The sequence below is a fragment of the Hippoglossus hippoglossus genome, chromosome 1 (assembly GCF_009819705.1).
Source record: "Hippoglossus hippoglossus isolate fHipHip1 chromosome 1, fHipHip1.pri, whole genome shotgun sequence".
Taxonomy (NCBI): Eukaryota; Metazoa; Chordata; class Actinopteri; order Pleuronectiformes; family Pleuronectidae; genus Hippoglossus; species Hippoglossus hippoglossus.
Genome location: NC_047151.1, coordinates 18,257,601 through 18,276,336, shown reverse-complemented (window position 1 = coordinate 18,276,336; position 18,736 = coordinate 18,257,601). Strand labels below are relative to the sequence as shown.

Here is an 18,736-nt window from a genome sequence, read left to right as displayed (position 1 = left end):
TTGATGTCCCTGCGTTATTTATTTATTTCATTAAAGGGAAAAAAAGGAAGGGCTGGTTGTGGCAGCATTGTGGATGTGTTACATTTCACCCCCCCCCCCCCCCTACAGGTCTATAATGGTCAACTCGAAACACCAGAAGGTGCCATGTCTTGGGACCAATTGCAGATAAGGTCATGTGCAAAACAGGGACGAATGTGATGTATGAGATGCATTGAATTGATTATATTGAATCTATAGTAGTGTTACAGAAACGGAGTAATATTGCACATGTGTTGCACAGATTGCTTCACAGCTGAGAAGCTTTTTTGAAGACTGGCTGTTTGAATTTCTTGTCCTGAATATTTTATCCTAACGATGATGATAGAACTTTTTTTACCTTAATAACCCCCCTCCCAGCTTGCCCCCCTTCAAGAAAAAAAAATAAAAAATCTGTTACACCATCTTAATCATCTAAAAAGGGAAGATCCTAATTATCTATAGTGCTCCTCGCTCAAGAAATACATCTCTGCTGGTGCCAAAAGTCTGCTCCTCTCCAAACCTGTCACTCCACATTTGACAAGGAACAAATCCCTCTGTACCCATCGACTCTATTGTCTCATGATTACTGAACAAATGCCAACGTAACTTGATATCTTGGAAATGTTGCGGAGATCAGGAAAGGGATCGGGACAGAGCCTCTCAATCCAGACCCTGGGATATAATATGGGGGTCACTTGGCATACACGGCAGATATTTCCCCAAGGATCTTAAATAAAAAGAATATATCTTTGTTTTTCTTTCCTTCCTTCCCTCCTTCTTTGTCCCATTATGTTATTAAATAAAGTACAGAGATAAAACTCCAGTTGTTGCTTCTTTCACAATTATTGAAGCGAGACCAGTTTAGTTAATAGGAGAGTCGTGTTTCATAAGAGGAACATCATAAAGCTGCTGGAAACTGATATATTTTCCCAAAGGACCTGACCTGCAATATATTGTGCTTTACCTTTAATAAGATATCTAGGGCAAAATCACAGGGTCCTTATAGTTTTTTATCCACTCAACTAATTAATCAGTGGTGGGTGTGCCCGCCATCAGTAGCTTGTGTTAGTCGGCATTTGTACTGTGGTAAAAAGCCGTGCCTCTAATTAGGAGAGATGATCTATTTTCCATAATGAGAATTGATGGCCTTTCTTCTGCACTACCAAGCATTTTCTTTTTCTCTCACTCTTTCCAATTGAAGCCCCCATTCTCCCTTGCTCCCTCACACAGACACACGTCAGAGCTGTATATGGAAAAGAACTAAATGAAGCACTATGTGATTAATGGGCTTAATTTCCAGCAGATTTGACTTCACGGTGACAGCCCACTTCACCTCGAAAGCTTTCTGATTATTTGATTAAGCTTGTGTCAAAAAGTCGAACAGCTTCCAGATGAATGTCCCCCTCTGATCACCTACACGGCCTCGACCTACCCTTCCCCTAAGCTTCACATTAAATATATTTTTTTCTTATGTTACGTGTGCTGAGTGTGTTTTCCTGTTGTGTCACATGATGATGATCAGCAAAACAACAAAGAGAATAACTAACAGAAAACCAAAATGTCTCCATACTATGAGAATACTAGTTTAAAATAATTTATAGAATAATTCAAAATGCTCAAAAATGCAGAGGAAATGAGCAGTGAGGCTAAATTAGTCACCCTGGTGAACCTGCATATCTCATGAGAGTCACAGCCTCCTAATCTTTGAACACAAAGGCAGCCCCTGTCTATGTGGCTTTGCAAGCCTGTGCTAATGCTGTGTAAACATTGCTGCTGCTGTTTGCCACTGATTTAGCACATGTTAATATTACATGAGACAGAGGGGCCCTTTGATGATGCAAGTGAACACTCAAACTAGGGCTTTCCACCTCAGGGAAAGGGAGATAAGGCTGTGGAGCAGCTCCTTTGAGATTTTGCCACAGTTGTATCACAGACAGTTATTCCAGTTTCTTACTCCATCACTGAGGTAATTATCAAAAACCCAGTAAATGATACAATCCCAAACAACAAGTTTTCCACATTGTATTTGCAGTGCAACAAAGTAGTCCTTCTTCCTCTTTGTACACTAGTAGCCATCACAACAGAAATTAACCAGAGATTTGTATGTCTGATCTACAGATCAGTGAATGGAAAATGAGTGTTTTAGGTTTGAATCTGTACAAGAGGAGTAAAATGTGTTTAGTGAAACATTGCAAAAAATATAGAGGCCATTTTGTTTTTTTCAGGCACATCAAAGGACACAGGACTCCTCCCCAGCTCCACCCTCTCATCCAATTATGGTCACATGTGGTTAAAAAACACAAAGACCAGACTCAAGGCTTCTAAACTGCACAACCAATGGGCGACATGACGGTGGGTCTCGACCTATTTGAAATCCTCTTGTCATATAAAAGAGGATTTGAAACTTTTATGTGCAAAAAAATGTTCGCGGAAGTACAATGCCTCGCAACTTATTATGGGAGCTTTTCATTGTGTATGTGAAAGTAGAATTTTTTGGGGTGATTTGTGTGAGAGTGTTTTAGTTGTGTTTGCAAAAGGTCAGTTGTGATGTAAAAAAAGTGGTAAAGGGACAGCTGAGATCAGTCCAACAAAGAGTGAAAGAGTGTGAATGAATGATGAATGATAAATCTGATGATAAGTCGTAGCTACATTTTGAATATTGGAAACAGGAAAACATTGAACAATAACTTAAAAACAGTGATTTGACAACTGGGCTGTTAAGACAAAGATTCCCTTTGAAAACATATTGAGACTGATACTTTAACAATTCATGAGAACAAGGTTGCAATGTTGCGAGTTAATTTGAGTAAAAATCTATTTATCCAATGATTCAAATTTGAGAAATGAAGCTTCATCAAACACTTAGAAGTGTTTTTTTATGTTTTTCTTTTTATAAGATAGTTATCATGAAATTACTGGAATTTACAAACTGTCTGAAAATAAACAGCTGAACAATTAAATGAGCATTCAGCTCTTTCTAAAATCATATCAGAAAAATGTAGACATGATATACCAATGCTCATAAAGGGTCTGTTTTGAGACAAATGGTAGGATCAACAATTTTGTTTTTACTGGTATAAGAATTTCAAATTCACAGTTCACAGCATCTAATTTTAAGTGGGGTGCTATTTAAAGACATCAGAGAAATATTCATCCCCTCAAATTAGTCTTTAGTTTTCTCATAATATATGAATTTTAACCCACTTAAACCTTCTTCAGTAATGTAACAGCACAGAGTAGTGCTTGTGGCTTGTGGCTTGTGGCTGGCCGGGTGCAGGAATCATTCTGTTCTTCTCTTCAGTCGGCCCAGCCTGTGTCTTCCGGGAGACATCATTCATTACTGCTGCACCACACCATCCCATACCTCCCACTGCCACTGCTGGTGTTCAGTGATGATGGAGACAGAAAACTGATTCCATTGTTTGTTGTTCTCCCTTGTCTAAGCCCCCCCCCCCTTGCTCCATTTGTCTCTGACACACTAAAACCATGTACGGGAGTCTGTCAGCTGGCAAACAGGTTCATTTAAATGCTAGAGCAGATTTTTTTCTGATAACAGGAAAAGTACAAAAAGTACAAAAATCCGAGCATGCACACTCAGAGCACAATGTAATCAATAGAGCCGTGTAAGGTTGAGCAGGCATGAGAATGAGATAATCAGTTTCAGGAGACAGAACAGACTCTTGATGAGCCATTAACCTGCTGTCGGTGAGCTAAAATGGCTGCAGGACGTGGTTTAATTTAGCCTTTTATAAAAGAGGTCGTTGAATTGATGAGCCACAGGAAAAGAGTTACACCCCTGGTTTGGTGTATTAACAATGCTGATGGAGAAGAGGTTGAGTGAGGAACTGGAAGAGCGGTCAATATCTCCAATCAAGCTAAGCTTTCAGAGAGTCACTGCAACACTCGTGGTCAAATCTAGAAAAGTAATAGTATGGATTTGGGCAGCCCTCTCACGGAGGAACGCTCCAATTTAAAAACGGAAATCATTTGAAATTTCTTCTGAAGTACTTTTATTTGTTTTTTGGGGAAAGTTGGTATTGGAAATTGAGACATATTTGGTATGGTGCACTAAATGATTTCCACTTTTGCGGAACATTTTCTTCCGTCAACCAGCGCTTTCATCTATCTATTTTTGGGCTGGGCCTTCTCAGCATTGAGTTTAAGATCTCTTTAAAAATATCCATCAGTGGGCACAAAGAGTCAATTTTCACTTTGAAATAAGCTGCCAGAGTTCTATGAGCTCTCCTCACCATCCATTACAGTAGCCCAATGGATAATACATTTTAGATTAATAAACAAAAGACGGCTAGCGAAGTGTTGAAAAGAGAAGAGAAAAATAGAAAATTACGACATGTTGCGTGCATGCAGGTATACATGCGTTCGGCGGTTTTGCAGATTGTTCGCTGAACCATTGAATATAAATAGACCAAATATATCCATATTTTATAAAGATGATTTATTCCGGTTTGTAAAATCTATTTTGTACACAGTTAGTCCCCAACTGCGTATACATTTTCTTTTTACTGTACTACCACTACCACTTCACATCAATCTCCTTAATTCCTCAGCAATCACTATAAAAAAATCCACTCAAATGTCATCATTATTTTCTTTAGACATTTGGCTACCTGCGGATGATGGATTTGATTCCACACAGATATAATAGGTGTGATAGGTCTTCCCTGTCACGCCTGCAGTATGTGCAAAATGCTGCTGCAAGGTTGCTGACTAGCTTTCAAGAGCACATGTACACGCCTGTACTCGCCTCCCACCACTGGCTCTCTGTCAGTTTCAGAGTTCATTTTAAAATTGTATTTTTTATTTGTAAAGCTCTTAATGGACTGGCTCCCTCCTACCTGTCTGCACTTCTGAAACTCAGGGGCGACCGCGCCTTCTCAGACGCAGGCCCCAGTATGTGGAACATCCGAACTGCCCCCCCCAATGAGACATTGAAAACACAGCTCAAGTTCCACCTCTTCTCTTTGGCATTTGACTGTAGTTAAATGGTCCAACATCCTGTATATTTGTGTGTGTGGTTGTGTTGTTTTAAATGTGCTATATAAATAAATTGACTTGAATATATAGAGTACTATATAGAATACTCTTCACCATGAATAAAAAGTAACAGACATTAACTGAAGGTTCATAGCATGCAAGAGGAGGAGGATTTAAATGGTCTGTATTTAGATACACTTTTTTCTAGGCTTGATGACCACTCAAAGGGCTTTATAGTACAGGTCATTGCCATTCACCCATTCACCCACACATTCACACGGTACATCTATGGGCAGCACTTTTTCTATGAGTGGCATTTCAGGGTTCAGTATCTTGCCCAAGGACACTTGGGATCGAACCACCGACCTGCTGGTTAGAGGACGACCTCTCGACCCCCTTGGCCTGGTGGGTTATAACACCATTGGCTTCACACTGACGCTTATTTGAAAGCTAGTATTTCCTGCTACAGTGTAAGAGAGGAGAAAATGGGAAGTGATTCATATGAGGGAGGAAAGACACTCAGGGCTTTTCATCATTCTTACATTTCATATATATAGATTAGAGGTGATACAAAGAAAGTGAAGAGTAAGGTCCCTAACTGATGACATGCTAAAAGATAGCACATATAATAAGTATATGCTGTTTAAATAATATGCAATCAATGGAGGTTCATATGTGAGTGATTTGAAAACTTGAAAACAATTACACTCCAATGTAGTGATCTCTAAAAATGTAAATTCACCCTCAGATGTGTTTTCCATGTTATTCCAACACAGTGACCACATTGCTCAGTTGTAAGTTACTGTTTGCAGGGCTTTCCTCATTGATTAATGCACAGTAAAGGTCAGATTAAAATGTAACATATGAATTGCTCAACAGCATTTCATAAATTCAAAGACATCAAGCAATAATCTCCTAAATGGATTTTCAGAAATGATTTTGTCCTCAGAACACAAACTTCCAAATATTTATCATCTCATAACAAATGATCATGTGGTTTCTACATTAGACACTTTGGAACTCTGTATTGTTCATGTGCTGGAAAAATGAAAATGATACATGAATCAGGGGTAAAGAGGCATTATGAGACATTTAAAGTGATATGACTAAGCCCTCATGGGCACATGACATAATTAGGGATTTATGCTGGGCTCTATATCATATTACCATAGGAAATCTATTTATTCAAATCATGGAAGCATGCTGTTATGTCAAGTCTTATTCCTCTTTTGCGTTCTCTTTTGTCACATTTAATCTTGTGTAATCCACTTAGTGTCATATCTGCAAAACAGGAATTCTGCTGCTTCTTGTCATGAAGCACCTTTACAGAAGCTATCCCGGCTGCTAGCGGGAATGCTGATGCTGTTTTTGTCTCAGAGCTAAGCTTATCTTCATGGCAATTTGCTTGGGCAAGGTTTGGTGAAACGTGTCACACAAACACTGCAAACCAATTCATGCAGTCTGCGAGAGATAATGGACCCTTGAGTTGACTCCCCTAAGCCTGCCAGCAAGGGTTAGGGCCAGCCTTTTGTGAATACATGCTTGATGCTGCTATAATTTCCATTCGTTTATCTCCCTTTTCGGGATAGTGGGGATGTTACACAAAGAATATAAATGTCAGCTCATGGTTAAAAGATTGGCTGATTGCATCCTAGGGCACAGATGTAATTCTTCAGTTAAGGGCTGATGACCAATTCCCCTTTGAGACACGTGGACTGAGTCACAGGGAAATGAACAAAGGCACCAAGAGGAAAAACTGCCAAAGATGTCAGTGTTAAATATTCGAATCAAAATTCTAGAAATGATTCATACATTAACCCTATGTGTATTATGTTCATTCCTCGTATAAAATAACAGTTTGAATGCTGTTTAATATCTGTATTATATCAAACAACTTTGAAAATGCCACAACAAAGTGGTATCATCCAGCAACACTGCAGGAGGACTAATCTGTGGGATCATTTGTAAATGTAATAATTTTACATCACCTTATAGAAACATATGAGGAGGACGTCGCCTGTCAAAGTGTAATTTGATACTTATTTACTACTCAACCAACATGCACACTGGAGAAAAAATGTTGATTATCTTACAGCTTATGTTGGTGCTACTTTGCAGTGGGAGCTTCCCAGTGGGACTCATTGGTCTGTAGCAGTATTGATCGGGTTACTGTTCATCAAGGTTTCATCAAGTTATGATGACCTTAATGACAGTATTGCCAGTCCATGCAGGTTTTCTCAGATAAATCTTCAGCACCCTTGACTTTATCCTTTTGCCCTCGTTACCTTTTCCCCTGCACCGTCTTACACTGATTCAGTATATATGTCTTATATGGATAAATAAAAATCTGCCGTCACCTGACGAGCAGCGTGTTCATGATGATATTCAATTTTAAAATGTTATCGGAAATATATGTTTCATTTTCTTTCTCTACCTAATAAGCAAAGGAAGTTGCTTGTTATTGATTCATTTATCTATTTATCCATTTATTCATTCATCTTTCCTTTGTTACCTAATTAGGTTGGTGGGGCCAGTTTATATGGTTGTGATTATATATGTATCGGTCTGATTTGGAGTTGTTTAATGGGATTTTGATGTTGTTTTTTCTGTCAGTTGTTTTTGTCTGTTCTTTCGTGAGTTATGTTAAGTCTCAGTTTGTTAATCAAAAAATACAATACACAAAATGTTCCATAACTTATCATCATCACTAAGTGGTGTCAACTCACTTTATCGTATAATCAGCAGTCAAAAACGTCAAGAACGGTCAATAATATGTCTGTGTGAATGTCAGTAGTGTTAGGGTTGCTAATTAAGCTCCTTAAATACTTAAATACTTCCTCTACGTCTCTTTTTTTGATGCATGCTAACATTCACTTCTTTGCAAATCACACACTGATGCTGTAGTGAATTGCCTGATAAAATAAACCCATTGTAAGGTACTGCCTATCATATATCCACTATTTGGCTAAGCTGTTGTAGTTACATGCGCTATGTATCTAAAATTGCGTCACTATGATTCTTCAACTAACCAAATGACCTTTGACCTTTCTTCCTCCAAACTCTCCTTCAACTAACATAATGATGCAGGCCCCGGATGATACAGGACTCAATACAAAATCAGCTAATGAGTCAATTCTTCAGTTTAATTAGCAGTTAAATAAAACCAATCTAGGGCAAGGACGCTGATTAAAAATGACAGTTCAAATTTAAAAAGCACTTTAGTGAACTTCCTGCCACAACACTGGAGCTCGCTGGTGGCCGTTTAATGACACCTGCTCTCTGAGGATATCAGGGATTGTTTACTCTCGACCTCAGTCTCTGACCTAGAACCAATTTGCCCGGTTTGGTTCAATAATCAATACGTCTTGAGATGTTTGTTCAATTTCATAAAGATGGAGTCAACTGAGCTTTTTTTATTTTACACTCCATACCTTAGAAATTCCTTTTGCACATTCCTCTGGGCTTTGCCTCTTCACAGGTCTGTCTCTGAATGGAAGGGCTCTGAAATGACTGTTCACTCTCTGTTCCGACGTGTCCTACGATGTGCGAAGGCCGCATATCTGTACCCACTACACTCCTTTGATGTACAGAAAAGCGCTGAGAGAAACAATGGCAAAAGCATCGGGAAAATAATCACACATATGTTCTTACAGGTGGGTTAGGGTAAAGTCTTCTAATGTCAGCTATTTGATAGTGCAGCACTGCTTTATGGTGTAATTCCACAGGGACATATAGGAGTGTACAGATATATGTACAGCCTATAGCACCTTCTTGGCTCATATGGTTGTTCACACAATGCGCTTCCATCAAACGGATTTTCTCTCTTTGTTGTGGTAATGCAAGTTTCTCTTCCATATCCTTCATGGTAAACAATGGTATTAACTCTCCTCCACTGTGACTGGCCTGTTTGTGAAAACACTGATGATAAAAGCATCTCTTGCTCAAACACAGGGCCAGTTTCAACTTGATACACTCAGAGGTGAACACAAAAAGGAAAGGATTTTTCTTTTTAAGAAAAAAGACAGGGGCTGTCAGAAGAGCCTGTGAGCCCTCTAAAACCATAAAAAACTGTTCTTTAAATAAAACAAAATCCGGGAAGATGTCAGTTGAGTGTCCTTCAGCTAAAAGAGAAACCAGACCATGAGAAAAGACCTTGGTTTGAAACACCCAATGTACCAATGGCTGCACCCCACAGCACTTGATATGGTTTAACTAAAACAAATCAAATATTTTAGTGCACAGAATCCGAGGCTTGGACGTTTTATGAAGGCTAGATGCACAGACTTGTAGGTGCAAGAATCCAAATGACAGAAATGGGTTGTACTGACATTTAAATATCTGCATCCTTTTCTTTCTGCCAGAAGGCTTTCAGCTCATCTAAAAATAACTCAGAAAGGTGAATACCTGCGGTGGATTAGGTTGGGTGTTCTGTGAACCTCTGTGGTTACATCTTCCAAAGGCAGATTTCCTCTGAGGCTAATATCTTTGTATGAAAAGAGAGGATTAATGTTGGCTTAAAGGTTCGGGTCATCACAAATAGATCTGTTCCATCCACTTCACAGTTAACCGTCCACTAAAGCGCTTAATGCAGTGGCCCCCAGAATAATATTTACTGCTGCAGTCTGTCTCATGTCGCTGAGCCCTGAAGGCCAATTCAGTATCGGTTACATTCAACTCTTTATTGATTATGCATAATCACTGAAGGTATGTCTTTCCCCTTGACTGTGCTCATGTCCAAAGTAAGGTCACTGCTGTAAATCCAAAGTAAGAAAAGCTAATGAAGTGATGAAGGTAAAGTGAGCAGCTCAACTTAATGTAGCGACTGTGTGTATGGAGGAAGCTCTATCAACACAGATACACTGTATTGATGAAAATGGAAAATGACTATATTTGTTGTAATAAATTTTTGCATTTACAGCTTGGCAGATTAAGTTGTTATCTTTTGTGAATAATAAATGGAATTACTAATGAAGGTATTAAGAAAAACAAGTAAGAGAGAAGGCAAGTAACAGACTGCACACTGGGTAAAGACAGAGTTCTATTCATTGGAAAAATACCGTATCCAGAGATAAGGCCCTTAGAAATAAAAAGATACTCTTTATAAATGTGCTTCATAAGAGCACAGCTGGTAAAGAGACGGGCTCCATGATGGAGTCAAGGTCAGGAAAGAACCTTATTTTGACAGTAGAACCGTGATGGAGCACGACGTTCTTTTTTGCTGGCATGTATAGATTATCACTGCAGTGGCAATAAAAAAAAGGAACTATGGGAACTTTGGATATTCATCTCGCGTTTGAATTAACTATCGCGTATTAGTGTGGGCAGTACTGAGAGCTGAGGATGCTGCATCAACAGGGAGAGAGGCAGATACACAGAGGTAAAAACCGGGGATGGCGATTATACATCTGAATAGTGGTAAATAGGAGAATGATAGATGACAAATAAGATTCTTTTCATAAAATTTGACTTTTAGATTTGTATTCAGTTCCTTTTCCGATGCACATTGTATTTACATTAAATCACATAGGAGCAAAGTGAAGAATGATATGGGAAGTTTACCTACTGATTTTCCTGTATACCTCAAAAGATATAAATGATTAAATGCAGTGCTTGTGACCAGTCCTCACCTACTATCAGTCTTGTATAGTTTGTTAATGTTGAATTACACTGGTGAGGATCATATGATCACCTTCATTCATCCGTGTGCATGCATTTGTGTTTGTCAAGGGACTTTATACTCTCCTCCCTAAGCAATGAGAGCACATGGCGATGATCAAGTGGGACGTGATGAAACATTCACTGCACATGTTGAGAAGACTGGACTTTAATGTTTTAGTCTTTTTCATGTCATAGTTTCAGTTTTAAAACAATCTGCCACCCTGATGGATTGGGCCTGGCAATAACAATATATTTTGAACACTCGCAGTTTGCAAACATAAAAAAAGATAATTATCTACTAAATCCTTTATTCAAAGTTGTATTAAAAGTCTAAAATTGTATTCATGACAATGCGGTGGCAAGTAATTCGGATACAGTTTTAGACAATAATCTCTCATTCGTCTGTTGAAAAACAATAACCTCTCTTTCATCGGCCGCTTGACTTGAAATACTGATAATTGCAGTGATAGTTCCCTGCTGAATGAGACAATACTTTAAATAATGGGACATAAATGAGCTTCAAATATTTTAATATATATTCAAATAGCTTTACGGAACTGTGTCTAGTTTTCCTTTTATCATTAGATTAATTTATACTACCACACAGAAGCACCTGTCCAAATGGGCACATATAGAGTAGGAAGTTATTTCTGATGGGTGAGGATTAGGAACTTCTCATTAAAGTTGGTCTAGGGAATTAATTAGTACAATCCTTCGTTAATAGACCAGTGATACAAGAAAAACACACAATTTTACCTCTCAAACCCAGAGGAACAACGAGCACTATTTCATTGTCTCTATGCTCTTTTCTGATACGTTTAATGCACAGTTTCTTACCAATTTGCCTCTACAAATACAGTGAGCTGACCTATCCAACTTCTGTGTGGAGTTCAGTTAAACAGCAATAGAAATATTGTCATAAGTCACATATTATGGACATTATGGGTGTAGTACAAGAGTGTGCAGCTGCATTTCTAATAGATTGTATAATTTAATGGAAAAAAAATTTAAAAATGGGAATCATAGAGAAAAATTCATCTGACAAGAGCAAGATCATTGCATCAAATTTCACTGAACCATGTCATTAAGCCAGTGATATACCCAGTTTAATAATGACTGGTTTCCTGTCGCTGGTCAAGATGGTGTAATGAGTCTGATATGATTAGGAGAGCCCTCGGGGTAAACGCCACTCTTTACCGAGGTGAGACGAGAAGAACGGCTGAGGAATTGAGGGACTTAAACATTGTGGAGCCGAATGGAACAACAATCAAATGGAGATAAAGCAGAAATACAGAAGGGTGACTTTCCACTGTGATACTGTTGATCATGTCCACACTCCAGACTAATGGCTCCAGACAGCTCCTCCCTGACACCAGGGGAGACGACTGCAGTGACATTGATCAGGATGTTAATTAGTCCAATATATATTAGAGGATTGTGATGGTGGCACTAATGATGGCTGTCTCTTGGATGGCGTGAGTAATAATAATGACAGCTATGACAATGATATTGCCGAGTATACAAGGATTGCCTTGAGTGTATTACCTATCTTGCTAGTAAGGGCCGGTAAAGAACAACATTCTCAGCCTGAGAGAAGGGTAACAGCCGAGCACAAGCTCTAGGGAGGTGGAGCGTAGGAAGTTAGTGCTTGAGTTCTTCATTTGCCAATAGGTATTACGATATGTACATATCCATTGTGGTGTGGGAAGAGTAACTATGAAGAATGTTAGAGGGTAGGGTAGATAAATATTTATACTTTAGGTTTACATGCTCTCATGTTCTGGTAACACATCCCTATCCTCATCGTGTCCATTGCTGCAGCTCCTCTTTTCAGCCTCTGTCTGAAACGTTTGTTTTCAGCTCTCGTCTCTTCAAAGTTTTCTTTCTGAATCCATGGTTATTAAATACAAAAGTCATATGAGGTGACACTGATTCTAGAAGCTTGTTTAATAAGTTTGCCCAAAAGAATAAAAGAAATGGATGCGAACTCAGTTCATGTCCAACCACACAGATTACACAATTTAATCACTTGGCCAAAAATAAATGATAACCACAGTTTTAAAATCACAGCTGGAGATCTCTAATAGGACATTACTGACAAAGCTCCTCATCATCTCATGAAGCTGACATTCATATGCATGTGCCACGCTGCCAGTTACAGTAAGGTGAACCTATTTAACACTTCAGAGCCGTGTCTTATGAAAGGACAGGGTCAGCAACATGTCTATTCCAATAGATCTTCATTGACTTATGACCCGTGCACCAACAGGTATTTCCAGGCGTAACCTCTGACAGAATTAAAATGCTTGCTGGGTTGGAAACGTGCTTCACCTACTAAGAGGCTTCTTGGGGCTTGAAAGGGAAGGAAACCAAGGCGAGAGGGAACCAAGAGAATGTTCCTAAGTGTTAGCATTAGCCTGATATCCCCCCCATTGACACTGGAATATTCTTGTGGTTTTAAAACTCCACCAACCAGTCAGATGGTAGGAAACATGGCCACAATCTCTGCTTCTTAAATAAGATGTTGAATAACAATCAGAAATGTAATTTTAGCATAAAGAAAAACAGAGTTATGGCCATAAATGCCTGTTGTGAGGTCACATGTACCTTCACCAGTTCATATCCCTCCTTGGGTTCAAGTGGACCTACCTTAGTATCATATTAGAGAAGACATGCCCTCAAGGTTTTCCAGAGATTTCACATTTACGAGAATAAGAAGGACTGATGGGCAGATGAGAGGATGGACAAATTTAACACACAATGCCTCAGGCCACGGCTGTCATCAGTGTGGAGGCATTAAAAACACAAACAAGCCCGGCAGATAAAACCTGAAGAATGAACTGCATTAGTAACAACGCTGTAAATATCTCTAAACAAGGAAATCCATGCGGTCATGCTTCAAGTAGGACGTGTGTAAATAAACATCCATTTAACTATGATTTAGAGAACATTCTTTCAGTTTAATTCTATGTGGTCTTTCTCGTGACACTGTTGTAGTTGCTGCTACTAAAGCACAGATGGAGACCTTGTGATGAACACTTACCAGGTAAAGCAAAGGGAATATGCACCATGACCACATGTCACGATCATCCAATGTTATTTATTTTTTGTGTTTTTAATCAAATTTTCCCACAATGCTGAATTTGATTAAAGACAAATCACTTTCCTTTTCCCTTTTTATATTAATGAAATGATTCAGTGTACGACTGCGCACCATTAGCCGCACTAGCCTTCCTGCCTGCCAACACACTGCAAACACACAAGCTTGTGATAAGCTGATGCACGGCCAATGAGCTATTTTCTGCCTAGACCTGAGCTCACACTCTATCTCCTTAGCATATAAACAACTGCTGTGTACCTCACTGTTGCCACATATGCTTTACATATAAATAATCCAAATTCTGTAAAGGGCAAAAACAATGCAACATCTCCCCTGTTTTCGCTTCATGAGAAGAGTAGTAGGCGTCTGTCCAAAGCGTCCTTGGGCTGAACAAAGTTTCAATATTGTTGAATGCAAAGGACGAATTTTGAGTGCAGCATCAGTCACATCCTCCCTCATCAGCAAACAGCTGGGGCGGACCAAAAGGGCACACAAATCACTCACTCTCTCGGCGGACGTCAAAGGAAGCAGCAGTGGTGTTTTTAAGCGACAGTATGTTAAGAGAGGCCCACATAAAGGCTACTAAAGGCTCCTTTGAATGAGCCATGGGAACAAACAGCAACCACCACCAAAGGGCAGAGGAATTCATCACAGGACTTTTCCTCCCACTATCACATTTGGATTCAGATTGCATTTAATGGTCATTTTTATGTCAGAACATAAAAACAAAATAATGTTTTGCATGAACAGCACATAGCTTAACTGAAGAGGCACTACAGTGCAACACACTTATAAACAGTAATTGTGAGGGAATAACTAAGAAGCAAACTCAAAATCCAAAACCTCAAGGAAACAAGACAGGGTCCATGTATAAACTTTAACAGAAGCATACTTAGAACCTATTTCCTGGATGAGTAAGGACTTGATCTTAACCAGACAACATCACAAGAGATCCACTGTGTACATGCATCATGGATACTCTGCATGACATCTGCAATAAGTGACATGAGCCCCCCTGAGTAGCCAAACAGTGAGAGTGGGAATGAACTGTCTTTAGTCACTGTGGTATATACTGTATATTCACTACATGGATCCTAGTAACAGTCCAGGAACTGTATGTTTCCACAGTATCTGTCAAAGGAACCCAAAGTACCACAGTCCAAAAAACACATGTAAACTGAATGGGCAAAACTGCAGGACTCTGTATTGCTGTAGAATGCTGCTGTCCTCACTGAGGTCAGAGTGCCTCCAGCATGTAGCAGCAACACGAGCTGTGACTCTTGCTGCAGGATTCTATCTCCCATTTCCTCATTTTTTTGGCAACAGACTTTGTTCAGTGAGAGTCAAACTCATCTACTTGCAGCAAACCATTCCAGAAGAATTAAAAATGGATCTGTGCATGAGGCCCTCAGTCCCTGTGGCCTCAAGCAGTGAAACAATGCTACCCACTCCTATATATAAGCTGTAGGGACATATAGCATATTACATAGCAAAAAAAAGACAACCACTGGATCATAATCTTTAAGGAATCTGTAGAGATATAATGTGCTGTGTGTATTGAGTGTGCGAGAATTTAAGGTGACTTGGGTTTCCATTCAAATGTATCGCAAACTTTGAGCAAATTTCCAGAAAATGCTAATTAATGAGCATTTCCAGAGACTACTGTTACGCAAACCTAGGATAGGTTCATCAAGATAGGGCAGAAGAACAAGAGCCAATAAGATGATGTATTTAAAATTAGACTGAGAATCAAACCTTCAACAAAGAAGGGAAACGTATTAATATCATAGAAACCACACAATGTTTAGTTCTTATATCAATTCAAGCAATGCTGCAGTCGTGTCATTGGTCCATACAGAACTAATGTTTTCATAATAATAAAGGTCAATGATAGTGTCAAGTTGTGGTTTTGCGATGCAATGTGATTTCCACCACAAATGTCTCTGCATGCAGTTACCAAGAGGAAATAGTTAAGAAGCAAGATGGACCTTGATTCTGCTCAGTTGCACATTGTAAGTACCTGAATAATATTTCACCACTGTCTGGGAGAAGAACTATGAAGGGCATTTAATCAGTGAAATAAATAAAGACCATATGACATCTGGACAGAATCTGAAGGGAAGTGTGTGTGCGTGTGTCAACATGGACACAGTTTTAAAGTCTATTACACATCTGCTTTAAAACATTTTTAATGATAATGATTGCAGCTATCTCAGGGTGTGTAATTTATGTAACTGTATTTTCTGAATTTAGTTAGTATCACTCATTGAGAGCAACTCCTCTGTGTGTTGGTTGAAATTGGAATGCATGAGAATGGATATATGTGGGCATATGCGAGTGCCCCAGTGAATAATTCATGACTGACCTCCACCAGCTTGTTGGCATGTTCACGGAACACCTGGGCGTACTCCTTGACCTCCTTCTCGTTTCCACTCTTAGCCGCTTCGATGAGCACCAAGAGAGGGACATTGGTCTCCAGGAAGGAGTCTGAGATGTGGTCCATCACGGCCTTCCTCAGCTGGATTACAGAGGGAGAGAGAGACAGAGATGAGGAAGAGGTCATATTATTAATAATACTGCAGCTTACTTCACTGCATTACATTTTGCAATGATTATATATCACTTTGCTTTGTAATGAATATGATGTAGAAACGTACCAGGTTGAAAGGACAGAGAAAAAGAGAGAGACAAAGCGAGGGGGAGCGTGAAAAGAGGAGGAGAACTCTCAGCGGGCTGGAGTGCAAATTGCTTGCAAGGTGTCATTTTTCCCATAAGGCCTTTTTACTGGGGGAGACGTCGCGACTTATATCTTTGTTTATGGATTCGTTTTGTACCAAACTGGCAGGGGACTGGTTGTTTAATAAAACACTAAATCGACCCTGACCCCTGCTAGTCACTGGGACATTTGATGGGATGCCAGAGGAAACAGTAAGGAAGCCACAACAGACAGGTCCTTTATCTCAGACAAAGAGGGAGTTATTCACATGAGAGCAGTGCTAAGAGACAAGAATGAACTTTCGGGGGGGGGGGGGGGGAGTTGTCTCCCACACATCTTGCATCACTGTTCAGTTGTCGAGGGGCAGCTTTTCCTCATGAGATCACCCTCAATCATTTCAATATACAATTAACTCAGCTTCAATACACTGTTTTGATGTATAATATCATTTATGTGTGAGTGTGATTATTGTAACAGCAATACAATAATTGCAGCAGAGGTGGCAACACAATCAGTATAAATAATAACAGCAGTGATACCTTTTAATATCACTTTATTAAAATGCCTTTAACCTGTAAACAACACAAATGCAAAGTCTATAGAAATGGAAACAGTAGCACCCAAAGGTTGTGTTAAACCAGGCTAAAATGTCCTCTGACTGGTTAGTTATCACTTCTCCACACATACAAATGATGGCATTAAAGTGAAAAGTGTCCAATTAACAACTTGGATGACAGCAATTTGTTTGACTCCTCAAATCACCTGTTATAATTAGATATAAAGCAAACACTGTCACCCAATTGGTGAATTAAAAACACTGAAGCGACAGGGACAAGGGCAGAGAAGACTAATGGCTCTGAATGACTCAGGGAAATTCATTTAACCCACAACAAAATCATATGTAAGTGTGTCAGTTGCACTTAAACAACCTGCAGCAATTACAGGCTTAATTGCCGGTCCAGCGAGTGAAGGAGAACAATGGCGAATTATGGCTTCCTAGTGGCAGATAATTCATCACCATTGCCTTCGGAAAGAGACTAGATTTGGCCCGTGTAGTGGACATGACAGGTCTGCAAATGCTGTAAACAACCTGGAGCCTACACTCTGTAAGCGCTTCTTTACCCAGAACTCTGTAATCCTGGATCACTGATTTGAAAAGATGGGACTTGTCAATATTGCATCTTTTTTTTCTTTTTTTCACTCTCAGAGAACCGACTTGCATCATTGCGGGTGTAACCTTGCTCTTCCCTCACCTGGTGGCAAGGGTAGGGATATGGACAGATAAGGATCTCACAGAGCCAGAATTGTCTTCACACCATGATATTGCTGTTGCAGCACAGGAGATAGGTGTGGCAGAACCCACTATCATTCTGGGACAGGTGAAAAAAAAAAAGATTTGGGGTGTATTTTGGCCTTAACTAGGATTAGTCCACAATTGCTCTCACTGTAGGGAATAGTGGGTACAATGGTGGGCTTTTGTTGAGCTGCATTTTGCACGTGGGAAATTAACCCTATAAAAACCGACCTGCGGGGGGGGGTTTAAATTGATCTGAAATAAAAACCATAATAGTTGGAGCATTCTTTCTTTTTGCGGCAGAAGCTGACTTTAATCTCATCAAGTTGTACGCCAGTTGTGATGACATCATTAGATTTAATTAAGTGCCGTGGTTAGTCAACAGTCTTTTCTCATATTGCTCCACATGCTCAGAATAGGGTTGCATCAACTTTTTATCTCATTGAACAAGTGTCAGACGTCTCCTGCGTCAAAAATGACGAGGATTACGTTGAAATGACTGACATAAGTGTCAAGCAAAAGTATAAAAATAAATGTATTTTTATCTGCTTACTACTATCTATCATTTCTGTTCTGATGTGCATCACTCGTGCATCAAAGTCAGATGAGTCATAAAACGATCCTCCTGCTGTTTAATGTATTTTTTCACTGAGCTCTATTGTTCATTGAAATGTTGTTACATAAACTTGCTTTTGACTTAGTGCATTATCTCCTTGTTAGACATGGATTTGTTTGAATTCACTTTCAAAAAAGGCTGTAGTGAATGAGACCCTTTTGGATTTGACTGTGGAGGTCTTTTTTTTTTTTTTTTAAATCTGTGTGTCAGTGAAAGATTCCTGTGGTTGTCGTTGTTACTGGGGAGTAATCACTAGTTGATTTAACATGCAGACACATATGGATAGGATGTGTGTAAGAGGTCTGGGTCTCTTGATACTCATGAATGCCCAACAGTGAA

The 18,736-nt window shown here is 39.4% G+C and overlaps 1 protein-coding gene across 1 annotated transcript in view; it reads right to left on the bottom strand.

Moving 5' to 3' along the window:
• The window catches only part of ctnna2 (catenin (cadherin-associated protein), alpha 2), a 283,094-nt gene that overhangs the window by 56,474 nt on the left and 207,884 nt on the right, over positions 1-18,736 (bottom strand). Inside the window, exon 9 of the mRNA XM_034582981.1 lies at positions 16,137-16,289. Within this exon, the coding sequence (XP_034438872.1) occupies positions 16,137-16,289 (153 nt within the window). The remainder of the gene's footprint in view (positions 1-16,136; positions 16,290-18,736) is intronic.